Here is a 14,037-nt window from a genome sequence, read left to right on the forward strand (position 1 = left end):
ATGCAATGCCTTTCTCGCCTTAGGAGCTGTTCCTGACCTGGACTTCGGTTTTTATCCGTTCGGAGCATCGTGGCTCCTTTGTCCTCGCCAGCAGGAGGCCGGGTGGCTCGTTTTGGTGTGCATGCGCATCGAATGACGGCGCCTGTGACCCCGCAGCCCAGGGAGCAGCCTGAAAGCTTTGGTGGGAACTTTAATTGTGCAGCTTTAACCTGGGGGCAAGTTCTCTCACCACCTCCGTGTTCAGAAAAGACCAAAGCAAATGTAAGTGAGGAAAACGAGGTCCAGGCCACAGCGCCAGAGGAGGAGGACGTCACCTCAGCTGTCCCAACGGCCAGGGAGGGGCTGCCTCCCTCCCTCCCTGAGGCCCCCCGGCGGCTGTCGGGCTCCTGGGCTGAGTTTCCCTCTCGCTGCTCTGCAGCCACCGCCGCTGACAGGTTTCCTTCTCATCTGTATTCAGGTGCCTGTAACCTGGGAGAAAAGTGACCTTTGGGGGTGAGGTTTTCCGGTGTTGGGGCTTTGTCCACAGGGCTTTTTTTTTTTTTTTTTTTTTTTTTGGGAAACCTTGAAGAGACTCCATCTGCATTTTGAGTTAAAACTATGAGTGAAGGAGTTTCTTTTTTGTAGAAAATTGTCCAGATGCTGGGTTATTTTTGGGAGGGTGGGGTAGCGGTGGGGGGGAGGGCTGACGGTGGCAGAAGGAATAATGTGGAAAAGAGGCATTTGGAGGATTTCAGTTTGACTTGAAGCCGGCTCCTCATTATCAGTCTTTTGTGAGAGAGACGTTTTGGAAAACTTCACAGGAGATTGGTTAAGAGCCCTACAAATCACGCGCTATGGATTCCCCTCTCTTCCATTCAAGGCTGAGAGGCAGGAGCCCCCCCTGCCCCCTGCCGACCCCACTCCCACCCCCACGCACTCACATTGCTCGTGTACTGGATTCAGCCTCTTTCCCTCCCTGCCCTTGGTTCCTGCCCTCTCCGAATGCATGGAAAGACCGTTCCCTAGGAAAAGAACCTACCCTTTCCTCCCCGTTCCCTTGGCCTGGTCTGGCTTCCTCCAGGCGGGAGGGGTTGGGCCCGCGTTTTAGCAGGAGGGCCCAGTTGTTGGTCCATTTGCCCGCCCCTTTTTCTGCACAGACAGGCGAAAGGCGCTGACGCTATTCTTCTAAACTGGGAAATGAAATGCAAAACCGACGTTAATGTAACATTATGGCTGAGATTAAATGCACCAAAATCAGGAAATTCAAAGTTATGCTTCCCACAGCAACTATAACTCAGCCTCGTGTGGCGTGTGTAGTATTTTGTGTTGGTGCGGATGGTGTAATATGTGAAGACGTTAAAGTTAACACCATAAGCAGAGCAAAGAATGCTTGAGGGGCTGAGTTATGACGACCGTGTGAGCTCTAAGTGTTCTTGCATAGGCTCTCGACTCCCGGAATAATTTTTCCCCTGCCCATCAGACCAATTATTGCCTTTCTTTTCAGTTATATCTCTGCTTTAATACATCTCTTCCTCCAGGGTCACCATAAATGAATTCCTCTATTGGTGGCCAGTGATGGGTGGGAAAGGGCCAGCCCACTAGGCCCTTTTGTCCTTTTTGTTGCTGCTTCCATAAATGCGGTGCTTCCCCCTCCCCCTGCCCAGCCGCCTCGGCAGGTTGCCGTCTGGCTTTCCTGGTGGTCCCCTCATGGGGATGGGCCTCCCCCGGCTCCGGCTCTCACTGTGGCTCCTCGCCAGTGCTCCCCGTATGGGAACAAGCATTTGCTGTGTCCAGGGCTTGGCCCTGTTGTAACTTCACGTGAGAGCCGAAGGGCCCTTCTCGTTTGGAGCAGACATAGCAATGTAAAAAGTAAAATATACACCTCGGGGAGGGGAGCACTGATGCACAGTGGTGCTGCCTTGTGTGTTCGGCAGAGCAGAGGTACGATCGAAGGGAGTTTATTTGCTCTATTCGGACTGCTTCTCTACCTTCCCCAGGGCTTATACCTTTAAGCTGCCACAGCGCGGGGTTAGGCTGTGGGGTTGCCTGGGGGTGGCACCAGGAACTTTCCTCGGGGAGTGTTGGGTCACTGGTAACAACATCACCATGTAATTTCGTGCAGATCGGGAGACATTCCCCCCGCCCAGGCTCTTCTTATCCTGGTGGCCCCTCCAGAGCGGAGACAGCTGTTGGAATGCAGATTTTGTTAGACACTAGGCTAGGGCTGGTGGTGGAGAAGAGCTCTGAAGAATAGGGCCATTGATAAATGGCGAATGAAATCAGGGACTGTAAACTAACAGAGACACTGAGCTGCCTCTCAGGGTTTTGACGGACACGACAAAACCAAACAAGTCGGTGAAGGGAATGTGGAGGGCCCGACGGCAACTACCCTAGAGGCACAAAAAGACTTCTTTTGGAGTTCCCTGGCGGCCCAGTGGCTTAAGGGTCCAGCGCTGTCACTGCTGTGGCGCAGGCTCAGTCCCTGGCCTGAGAACTGCTGCATGCTGCAGGTGCTGCTCCCCAACCCCCTCCAAGTCAAACAAAAGCCCCCTCTTTTTACTCTTTGGATAACAGCTTCAAGCTCTGTGTTAGGTGATGGCACGTAAAGGCCAGGAAGGCCCCCTGCCCTCAAGGGGCGCCCCGTCGGAGGGAGGGTGTCTGTGTCACCCCATGAAGTGGCGTGGTAGCTGCCACTGCCTGGGGAAGGCCTCAGGACAGTGGGTGCTTGGCGGAGGGGCCCGGCAGCCCTGCTTGCCGTGTGTGTGTGTGTGTGGGGGGGTCGCATAGGCTTCACGTTAAGGGAAAGTCTGGAGGCCGAGAGGGCCACGTGGAGGCCTCTCGGAAGCGCTGTGGCCGGGATGAAGGAAGGCGGCCACAGAGTGAGCCGGAGCCAGCCGACCGGAGGCTGAGACTGACCTGGATGGCAGGCTCGTTTGGGGGAATGTTGACAGTGAGGTGGGGGGAGCACAGTGTTTCAGCCACGAGCTCGTCGGGCTCCTTGGTGTCGGTGCTATGCCATTTGCCGTGTTCTAGTAGAACATGTTAATGGGATGCTGCAGGTGAGAGTATGAAGGCGGCAAGAGATCTAAGAGAATTTTCGCCAGTAAAATGTGGGCCAAAAGGGTGAGGGTCCAGGTAGGAAGAGGAGCTGAGGCCCTGAGGCCTTGTGGGTTGGGGGAGCCATCTGATCCCTCAGCTGCCACTGAAGGGAGGGAGCACTGGGCTGGGCTGGGCTGGGCTGCGCTGCCAGGCCGCTAGGGAGAGGCAGGGCCTGGGGAGTGAGCTGACACCTCCCCCCACCCCACCCCACCCACCCAGAGTGCTGGCAGCTTGGATCTGGGTCTGCTGGGCATCCCCTGGGAGCACCTCCTTCCCTAGACGGGGAGACTCGTGCCCTTCAAGCAGATGAATGGCCGCCGACTAACGCACAGAGAGGGGAGGAGGGAAGCACTGATGAAGGGGCAGGAGGGCCTGGCCGAGAAGAGATGCTCCAGCGGGGAGACTGGAGGGCGTGGGGGCGGGGGGGGGGAGCTGTCCCTTGAGCAGCAGCAGCGGGTCCGCAGCCGCAGAGAGAAAGCCAGTATGCTGGCAAGTGGGGAGGGGGGCGTTGAGGGTAAGTCCGTGGGCTTCACGTCTCCCCCCCCCGGCTGTCTTGTTTTTTCTCCCCTCTGAGGGTCCCATTTCTTGCTTTGTAGACTGACCTCGGTCGCCTGACATGAGGAAACTGATTTTGGGAGACGCTTCCTCCGTCTTCGTGTCTTGATGGGAAAAAGGACCCCGCATCATTTTGATTAAGATGCCATTGGGATGATTATCTTTTATTCCCTCATCCTGGGCGTTCACAATACTTAAAAAGCCTCCGCAGTCATACATTTACGTGATGAGTTTTGAACTCTAGCTGTGAAAATTGAGTCACTGCCTAAAAGCCTGAAACAAGAGCGTTCCCCGATTGACACGCGCCCCCGGGCTGGCAGGGCTGCAGCAGACGGGCGAGCAGCCCAGGACAGGCAGAGAAGGGCTTGTGTGTGTTGAGTGCTGCCACGAGCAAGGCCTGGTTAGGTGCTGGCGGAGTCAGGGGGGAGGTAGACTCCGGAGAGAGAGTCAGGCATCAAGGAAGCTCTTGGCCTGAAGTAGAGTTGCCCCTGTGTGCAGCTGGCAGTGGGCGATCTTGGGCTGTGGCGGCACACTTCTGTTGCGTGAGCTCCACTCCCGTTCCAGTGCTTGGTCGGTGTCTCCTTCTGGCCGAGGACTCGTCTGAAGGCTAAACCCTGCCAGGGGCTCTCACTGGGAGATGCTGATGTTGCTGAAAGGACGGGAAGTGCAGAGTCCATCGCAAGGCGGGGGGTGAAACTGGCGAGCCAGAGAAGGAGACGAGAAGGTGCTGTTGAGTGGCGGCGAGGAGTCAGAAGTAGATGCTGGGAGCCAGAGCCCCTGGGAGTGGAGGGGAAGCTGTGCCACGGGTTCAGTGTGGACGTAGGGAAACTGTTAGGAGGCATGACTTGAAAGTGGGTTTGTGGCTCGGACTGAGGGGTGACGGTGGGGACGGAGAGGAGGTCTGTACTGTAGCCCTTAGATGTGCCGGGGAAGAAGCAAGCTTGAGGACCCTGCTCTTCAGTAGCTCGTGGCTCTTTTGGATACTCACGGGCTCTGGTAGTCTGTGGTGCTAAGACTTGGCAAGGAGCGGAATGAAGGAACCCCTGGCTGGTGTAAATGGAGGCAGGGAGACCTGACACAGGTGAGCGCCTTAGTGGCGCTGGAGGTAGTTACTCCTCCAGGATCTGTTGGGAACTGGAGACCATTGGCTTTTGAGAAGTAGGTGGTGATGGTTGGGTAGCTAGGATGGTAACTGGCTGAAAAGCTCGGAATCTCGCTCTACAAGTGCAGTGCAGACCGAGGGCCGTGGCTTGAGAGTGCGATGTCCGAAGTGGAGGTGGCGAGGTCGTGGTGGGGCGTCTCTAGCTTGGGGCCTCCGGATATCGTAGGAATTGCTGTGATCCCGTTCGAGGTCTGTGGCCAGTGTCAGGCCTTTCTCAGGACCGGGGGCAGAAAGATAGCTCCTGCCTTAGGTCTCTCGTGAGAGCTGTTAGGAGAGGTGTCCAGTCCTGCTCTGGGTTCATTTGTACAGAGGAAGGTGTTTTTCCGGGGCAGACAGGAGGATGAGTGCTTGGTAGGTAGCTGATGCCCTGGGTCTTGACTGCATTCGTAAGGGGAGCAGGCGTTGCCATGGCAAGAAGACCTCCTGCTGGCTTCCTGACAGAGATGTGCCAGCTTGCTCTACAAAGCTCTGGGCTGTGACATGCCAGTTTCTCCCACCCTGGATCTTGGCAGCCAGGAGAATGAAATGTCTGATGGCAGGAGGCGGGGGTGCTTGGCAGCTCCAAAGGGCTCCCCCGAGGGCTTGAAAGTGGGCCAGGTAAGGGTTTGCTCTGAGAAGAGCTGAGACCCTTGGGCTCCGATTCTCACCTGGCCAGCCTCTCTGTGCCAGGGATCGCCCCGAGGATGATCCAGGCCACGCCGTTGCTGTTCAAAGTGCGCTCTGAGAACCAGCAGCACCCCGTCCCCGAGAGCGCGTTCGACATGCAGAGCCTCAGGCCCTTTCCAGCGCGAATTAGAGTCTAATTTGACCAGATCTTCAGGTGATTTGAAGTCTGAGAAACACCGCTCTACTCTAGACCAGTGAGTCTCAATCTTCAGCGAGTACCAGAATCACCTGGAAGGCTTGTTAAACCACAGACCGCTGGTCCCACCCTCAGGGTTTCTGGCTCAGAAAGCCTGGGGTAAAGGCCAGGAATTTGCATTTCTCATATGTTCCTGGGTGACGGAATCCTGCCTGTAAGGGACCACGCTTTAAAGCACTGGCTGCCTTAGCCGGGTCTATAAAATAGGGCTGTGATACCCGCCTGCCTCCAAAGATGCCGGTTCGGATGAGCCTGTGTGTGAGAGGGGTGTGCAGGGCACTGTGGGCAGGATGTCGGTTTGTGTGTTGCTTGCTCACTGGTCAGTGATTTTGAAAGTCTGCCGTCATGCCAGCACAACTGACTCCCTGTCCTGGCTTCTGGCTGTCAGATTCAGCAAGAGAACAGGGGAGCTGTGAAGACACCAGGAGCCGCTGGGGCTGGGGCCGCTGGGGATTACTGAGCGGGCTTCCTGAAGCTCAGCCAGCCTCTGGGCCTCTCTCCAAGGTGCCTGGTCCGAACCTGCTGTCTGCCTGAGTGGACCTGGTCTGTCTGCATCACCTGTCACGCCCCACCCTCTGCCCCCAGCCTTGCTAGTGGATCCTCACTTATTTGTACTTATTGGAAAAATGATCCTTGTCAAACCCAGCCTCTGATTTATCTTTCAGTCCTGAGCATGTTCCATCTCTTTCCCCACCCTGCTGGGTGATGAGCTGGTCCCAGAATGTGGCCTCTCAGTCTCCAAAGTGAGGGGAATTGAGGCAGAGTCTGTTCTGGTGAGAAGCAATATAGCAGAGTGGCTCAGAGCACAGGCTCCAGAACTGGGCCCTCTGGATTTCAGTCTGGTCTCCACCACCTGCTAGCAGTATGTGACTTACCTTGAGCAAGTTCCCTGTACTCTTTATGCCTTAGTTGCCTTATTGGCAGAACGGGGTTAATAGTGGTACCAATCTTACAGGACTGTTGGGAGGATAAAATGCAAGAGCTGAGAACAGTGCCTGGCATGTCATAGCTGTGTGTGTCAGGTCTTGTTAGTAGAATTACTGCTAGTATTATTTTGACTCACGGCCTCTTAGAAAGCTATTGGGATACAGCAGGTGGCTGGGAGGCAGGCCCTGCTTCTCTGGGGAGCATAAAGAGAGCCTGCAGGCCCTCTGTCAACATGCAGACAGAGCTACAGCGCTATCCAAAGGGATTTTTTCCCCCACTAGAATGGTTAAGTTGGGCTTGGCGCCCTTCCACTTGCATGCCTTCCTGTAGTGCTGCCTCTGGGGGAACCTCTCCTGCACACAACCTGAGATTTGTTTAAATTAATTCCATGACAAATATGTGTATACAGGTAGCTACAGAGAAACCATTTGGTTGTTTGCTGCCCTGAAGGGTCAGCTTCACAGAGGCCCCTAATACCAGGAGTTATTTACAATTGAGTATCTAAAAATGTCTGAACGGAGGCTCATTCGGAGCCGTGCGGGTGTGCAGGTGGGCACAGACTCCTGGGTGAGGATGCCGTTTCTAAGACTTTCGGTCTCCTTCAGTGACTGGTAGTGTGTATATATATTTTAAACTCAGATTCCAGTAAAAGTAAATTATAATGCACTCCCCCTTTCGAATAAAGAATAGCAGTGTCTATTTTCAGCCTCTTTTCTATATTTTAATTGCTTTGGGGTCTGTGGGAATGGGTGAAGAGGGACATGTAGGTGAAAAATCAGCCTTTTAAAGCTCCAATTTTTTACCCTTCCTTGTCCTGAAACTTCGAGCATCAGCTCTCATCTGTCAAAGTGTAAATCAGCAATTAAAACCCAAACAGCCAAATGCCAAAGATGACCCGAAGCACAAAGCAACTGACAAACAAGTCCGGACAAATCGACGGGTAATTTATAAGCTTTGCCCTAAAATCTAATTATTTGGCAATTCGAATTTGCAGCCAGCCAGGGCTCGGCAATAAATTTAACCCGCCATAAATTATTTAGGAGCAGGCTGTGGTGTAAATCAAAACCACGAGTGTTTGTTTAAGAAATAAGCTCCTTGTGCATAAAATGTCTTTTTTTCCCCCTTTTCCAAAGGAGAAACTGTTCAGCAAACCATGTTCTCCGTGCAGCCCTCACTTCTCCCTCTCAACTTTCCCTCTTCCTTTGGCCAAGAAGCTCCTGGATGCCCTGGAGAAAAGGACCTGCCTTTGCATGAAACTTTTATCCAAAAATCATGGTTTGGAAAAATCCACGTTTTTGCCATCACATGACGAGGTTGCTTTTTGGGTTTTATTAAACCTTCCTGTGCAGGGTGCACACTGTGTGGACTTTGCGTCCGTGGGTTGAGAGAAGGGGCAGAGTGGTTGTGACCGTCTCTGGAGTGAAGGAGAGCCAGGTGCTGGGTTCCTGAGGCGGGGGGCGCGTGAACAATGGTCTGCTCGTTTCAGACAGGACCGTAGACAGGTCAGCTCCGTCTGAGAAGGCTCTGTGCTTTGGGAAGCCAGCGTGTAAGAATGCTACACTGTCAGATGCTCGGACCCGAACCCAGGGCGCTGCTGCTTAAAGGCCCTTTGTTGTAGTATCTTCCACTGTGATCATAGCACTACACACACGGTACTTTAAGGGAGTTTGAATACGCAGAAAGCAGCCTCTTCCTTTGTGTTTTGTAATCGACTGATCCTGGGTGAAATTTCGTTTGAGATGCCATTGTAGTTTTGTCCTCAGTTTATCACGAGGATCATTGGGGTTCCTACTTAAGCAATTAGAAAATAACTGTATTTAAAAAACTCTGCTTCAGCTGAAACCTCTGCTCATTTAAAAAGGTGAAAAAATATTTGTTTGGTGCTTCCTTTTTATCGCTCTGTCTTCCCTCCCCTTAAAATATTTTTTTGAGTGAGCAGATACTATAGGTTTGGAACCATGGATGCTTCAAAAAAATCCAAGTTTTTAGACTTATGGCCTTGGTTGTCAACTTGAGGCCAGTTCCCATCCACCATCAGTAGACCAGCTTTTTGGGATTATGATGCTCTACCCTTGGGCAGCCTAGTAGCGCAGGTAGCTGTGGCTGGTGTAGGGTGACCAGCTGTCCCAATTTAAGCAAATTCATGGTCCCAGGCAAACAGAACGTTGGTGGTTTGCAGCAGTTGAGGGAGGAGGAGAGACCGCTTGGAGCAATATTTGTCTGCCTTTGAATCCTGGCTCTACCGACCTACCCTCTTGTCACTTTAGCTAGATCCCTCCAACTGTCTGGTCCTAGGGAGAGCTCTGTGAAAACAGAGTAGTTTCTGTTAGAGCCATGCACTTGGCTTCTATCTTGCCATTTATCAGCCCCTTGTGTTTACTCACCCAAAGCTGAGAGTGAGGTCTGGGTGCTAGGACAGACCTGGGTGCTGGAGATGCAGACTTGAAGGCTCATAGTTCTCCACCTCTCGCGCCCAGAGCTCAGCACCATCTGTGTCACTGCTTCCGCAGTGGAGGCTTTTCAGGAGCAGTCCTGCAGGACTTTCTGCCGGGACGGTCCACGTTCATTGCTCTCCTAGGAGATGGGAGACTGGGCTCCTTAAAGACAGCCTTTCAGACTGACAGAATCAGATCTTTCTTGACCCTTCAGATTTTGAAAGCCGTTAGTCCTGCTCTCTTTAAGTCTCCTTTTCCCTGTTTGGGGTCCCAGCTGTGTCCCTTCCTAGCAGCGTGACCTTGACCATGTGACGACTGCCTTTTGGGCCGTAGGGTTTCAGTGAATTAGGGATAATGGTGATTCCCGTCCCAGCAGTTGTTAGATGGATTCAGTGTGGTCATTCCTGTTTATTATTTAGCAGAGTGTCTGCCACATAGTAAACAATAAATGGAAAGAATGAAATGATTCTGTTTTTTGTGCGTCTCTGAGGGTGTGGGGTCACTCCTCTCTACCCTCGCCCAGACTCCGAGCACCTCAGACGGAGGAGCCACATCTCGTCGTGTTTGCTTCTGTGTCCACACCCAGCCCTGCCTGGTAAATAGTAGGTGCTTGATGGTATTGGTGTATGACCCGATGATGGTGACGCGGTGACTCGTCTTCCAGGATTAAAGGGTGAGATCAGAAGATGGAAGATCTAAGGAAAATCCTGGCGCTGGGTGTGTACCTCTGCCACGGTATTTACGGTATTTACCGTAGTGCCTTGTTCATTATTCGCTCACATGTGCGCTCCTTCTCGTGCTTCGCCAAAGCAGACTGCCCCTTACCTCTGAATCCCCTCCAACACCCGTCCCGTGTCCTGCGCAGAGTAGATGCTCAGAGCAGAAAGTAAGGAATTGTGGGAGTTCCCGTTGTGGCGCAGCAGAAACGAATCCGACGAGGAACCATGAGGTTGTGGCTTCGATCCCCTGGCCTCGCTCAGTGGGTTGAGGATCCGGTGTTGCCGTGAGCTGTGGTGTGGGTCGCAGACGCGGCTGGGATCCCGCGTTGCTGTGGCTGTGGTGTAGGCCGGCGGCTACAGCTCTGATTCGACCCCTAGCCTGGAAACCACCATATGCCGCGGGTGCGGCCCTCAAAAGACAAAAGACAAAAAAAAAAAGTAAGGAATTGTGAAATTATTATCAGGGCTGGGAAAGAGGGCTAGTAAACACACACTGGTTCTTCTTTCCTTCATGGCGCTACCTTTACCCAAGCAGACACTCAATTGCTCCTTAAAAATAAAGCCTTCCCGGGGGAAGGGCAAAGGAGGAAGAGCAGGAATAACAGTTTCATGATCTGAGCACCTGGCCCGAGCAGCTGGCACTTAGGGCACATCTTCCCAAGCTCTTGGTTGGAATTAATCAACCTTTGGCTTTGGGGTTCCCTCTCTGATCATTATCAGCTGAAAGCTGTTGAGGTGTTTGGTGTACCCCCTGTGTGCTGGCTGCAGATTGAGGCTCGTCTCCTGTGAATGGGCTTTTGGGGCCAGTGTTTCGAGGTTCTGGGCTTGGCTGGGCAGTATGGGAAAGTCAGAAGTACCTCCGTGAGATCCTTTCTGTCCTGACTCCCCAAAGGGTCTTCTCTCAGAAGTTCCTCTTTTGCATCCTCAGTGGCTTAAAAGAATATGCCAGGGTGCAAGGTCATTGCTGCAGGAGCTGACGGCAGTGCTGAGGAAGGGCCCCTGCAAAGTCGTATTCTGCGACTGGCCTTCTTTTGGGGCTTGGAGAGAAGGCTTGGCTGATGGGCAAGCAGCTTTAGAGACATGTTTAGGACAGGTCCAGTCTGCTGGGTCCTGGTTCCAGGGCATTTTAGGGGGGCTGGGGCTGGCTTGTCCCCCCTCTCTGGAAGGGTGAAACTGTGAGCATTTAGGCTGGCTCCATTTCCCCAGGGATGAGGAAACCAGTGACAGGAAAGACGGAGCTGCAGTGGGGAACCCAAAGGCCAAGTTTTAAGAGTATCCCCTGGGGATGCTGACTTGGTGCTGGTCAGAGTGGGAGCTGAAGCGCTTACTATTGTATGATAAATACTAATAAAATTCCAGATCTATAATAACATTTCACATATCTAAAACAAACCATGGGCTTGTAAAGAAGTGGAAAGAGATCAACTTTAAGCCATAAATTCTTGGTAATAGAGGGTTTTTTCCTATTTATGTTTGATAGATATTTTTGTTTCCAGAGGAATGTCACCTCCTAATTTCATAATGTATCATGGGCTTAAGAAAATTGAATTTAATAAAAGCCAGAGATGAATGGCATCCTTAAAGGTCCCAACACTTGTCTTTATTAGCAGGACAAACTGCAGGTCTCCAAACACTGCTTCTCTCCAAGCGAAAGTTTAAGTGAAAAGTACGGCTGTGCCCAGGTTAAATTTCATTGTGGGCCCAGCTAACGCTGTTAGCGGGGAGCTGGCTGCGTTTGTGTCCTTAGACGCCGGGGCCGCCCAACTCACCAGGCTACGGAGGTCTTTTTTGTTGGGAAGGAAAGTGTTTTCTTCTACTTAGCGGCAGAGGGAGGCTGTATCAGGAATTTGGGAGTCCGATGCACCTGACTCAAATGAGCCCCACCTTCGAGGCAGCACTGGGAAATCTGGGGGATCTGATTTTTCAGGGGGACCAGTGTGTATTTCGTGTGTGTGTGTGTGTGTGTGTGCGCGCGCGCTTGCCTCAGTTTTGCTTTTCAGAACAAAACTTTCTCTGGCCTACTGTGTAGTGCTCTGGGGGGAGAGGTATTTGAGTTTAAGCAGGAGCCTGGGCCTCCTTCTCCGTCCCGCCTCAGTCTCAGTCTTGCAGTCTTTCCACCGTTCCTATCCCTGCCCCCTCTTTAGGGCAGCCTGGGACACTGTGCCACCAGAACCTTTGCCTTTCTCTGTCATGAAGTGTGGCTGCTATGATTTGGTCTTCAGCCCTGCTGTGAGGTGTTGGATAAAGATGCTCTGAAAACGAGCCCTGTAGAGCAGGTATGTTTGGTGGGGAGACAGCTGGCTGCCTTGGAATATCCGGGAGATGGGCCATTTCTCCTGTCTCCCCCGTCATCCGTTTCCCAGGATGCTGTCAGGTGTCGGCAGCTTCGCTGTTGCTTGTCCAGCCACCCCTGGAGAGAGCCAGTTGGCCTTGCTTTAGCGATGCTGGAAAGGTCCACACGGGCCGGGAGGCCTGGGGTAGGGACGCCACTGGAGCCGGCGGCTGGGGCCACCGAGTGGGCCAAGCCCCCCTCCTCTCTCTGCAGCGGAGGCCTTTTTCACATGCTAATTTTCCTCAGAGGATTTTGCTTTTATTTATTTTTTTTATTATTTCCTATTTGTCTCTTCCAGATGTTTTCAGGGCAGTTTTTTTGTGTTGTAAACTAATTCCATTCATGTTTTAAAAATTTATGAAAGCGCTAATAAAAATGTCAAAGTGGTAAAAATGTTAGCTTTTCCTCTGCTTTGATTAAATTTTGCAAACTGTTTTTGAATATTAAAAAGCAGTAATTTTTTTTATTCTCTCTCCTGGCTTTCCCTCTTCTCTCCGGCGTGTGCGTGTGCATGTATGTGTGCGTGTGTGCGCGTGTGCTCTCTCTGGTCCTCCCCCCCGCCCCCGGCGTGTTCCTCCCTTCCCAGGAGCGATGTGTGAGGCGGGCTGCACAGCCGGCGGGCTGCAAGCCTGTTTGCACACCAGGACCTTGGTGCTGTGCATCTCTATTAAATAACGGAGACAAATTAATCTTAGAGACACCAAACAAATTGTCACTCCTCCTTCTCTTCCATTACGTTCCAGTGGACTGGGAAGGGCTGGCTAGGCGATGGGGGGGCAGGCTGAGGGGAGGGTGTACTGCTCAAAAGAAAGGTGGGAGGCACCCGCTTTTAGGGCTCGTACTCAGTTTTCTCCTCTCCAGTATCCCCTTCGGCTTTATTAATCATTTATCTTTTTTTGGGAGGGGGGGTGGAAACTAGTGAAACTCATCCGCTTTTGTTTAAACTTCGTATGTGGAAATCTGTGCATCAGTCTGATGGCTGCTTGTCTCTGTGGCTGGAGACCTAGGCCCGTGCTAGGGTGAGGGAGCTGGGCAAGAGGAAGAGGGGCCTGCTTTTCGGGGCTCCAGGGAGCAGGGCTCTGCTGGAGAACCAGTTGGGGAACCTGGGCCGATGTCACTGCTGTCTTCCTTCCCCTTTCCAGGGACAGTGGGGACGGTGGGTGTGTGGAGTCCCTGGAACTTGTGAGGACGTTGGCAGTGGGAGCGTCAGGAGTCCTAGCTGGGCTCGAACCACCTCAGTCTTGCGTTTGGCCTGGCAGGAGCTCGTGAGTCCAAAACACCCCCTCATTCTTGACTCCGAGTTACTAAAAACACCTTACTCCTCCTTCTCCTGTGCCTTTGCCGTTCCAGGAGATCATCGAGTTCCCCATCCTGAAGCTAAACGGCCGGACCATGGAGATCGAGTCTACCTTTCACATGTATGTCCAGCCCGTAGTCCACCCACAGCTCACTCCCTTCTGTACAGAGGTAAGGGCCCGCGGGCTGGGCGGCAAGTGCTGCCGGGACGGGGGCTTGGGGATCGTTGCTGCTCTTAGGGAAAGCTCAGGTCTTCTCAGGGCTTGGGGCAGGTGCGTGCTGGACCCAGCAGGCGGCATTCTACAAAGCCTGCCACCCCCTTGGGTCACACTGGTTCCTGGGGAAGCCAGGGAGCAGTGGCGCAGTCCGTCCCAGCTTTCCCCCACTTGGCCTTCCTGGTCACTCCTGCCCTTCCTAGTGACGGGCACGTGGAGTGTAGGAGCAGGGTGGGTGCCTCTGGGGCTCAGCTTTCAGGTTCATTTCCCTTAGGATCCTTGGCCAGAGGCGGAGAGTACCAGCCTCTTGGAAGGAGCGCTTCTGTGCGCCTTTCTCAGCTTTCCGGTGGTGCTTTTCTGTCCTTGGGCGCAGCAGTCCTGTGGGAAGCGCAGCCCTTCTGTCCCTGAGGAAAGGGAAGGCCAGTCCGGGAGGGGTATGAGGACTGCTTGGCCGAG

General features: G+C 53.1%; 1 protein-coding gene across 22 annotated transcripts in view; it reads left to right on the forward strand.

Moving 5' to 3' along the window:
- The window catches only part of ERI3 (ERI1 exoribonuclease family member 3), a 125,391-nt gene that overhangs the window by 18,706 nt on the left and 92,648 nt on the right, over nucleotides 1-14,037 (forward strand). For all 22 annotated transcript variants that reach the window (XM_021096801.1, XM_021096804.1, XM_021096794.1 and 19 more), the window contains one exon: nucleotides 13,421-13,537. In XM_021096801.1, coding sequence (XP_020952460.1) covers nucleotides 13,421-13,537 — 117 coding nt within the window. Of the gene's footprint in view, nucleotides 1-13,420; nucleotides 13,538-14,037 lie in introns of those variants that run through there.

The sequence above is a fragment of the Sus scrofa genome, chromosome 6 (genome assembly GCF_000003025.6).
Source record: "Sus scrofa isolate TJ Tabasco breed Duroc chromosome 6, Sscrofa11.1, whole genome shotgun sequence".
NCBI lineage: Eukaryota > Metazoa > Chordata > Mammalia > Artiodactyla > Suidae > Sus > Sus scrofa.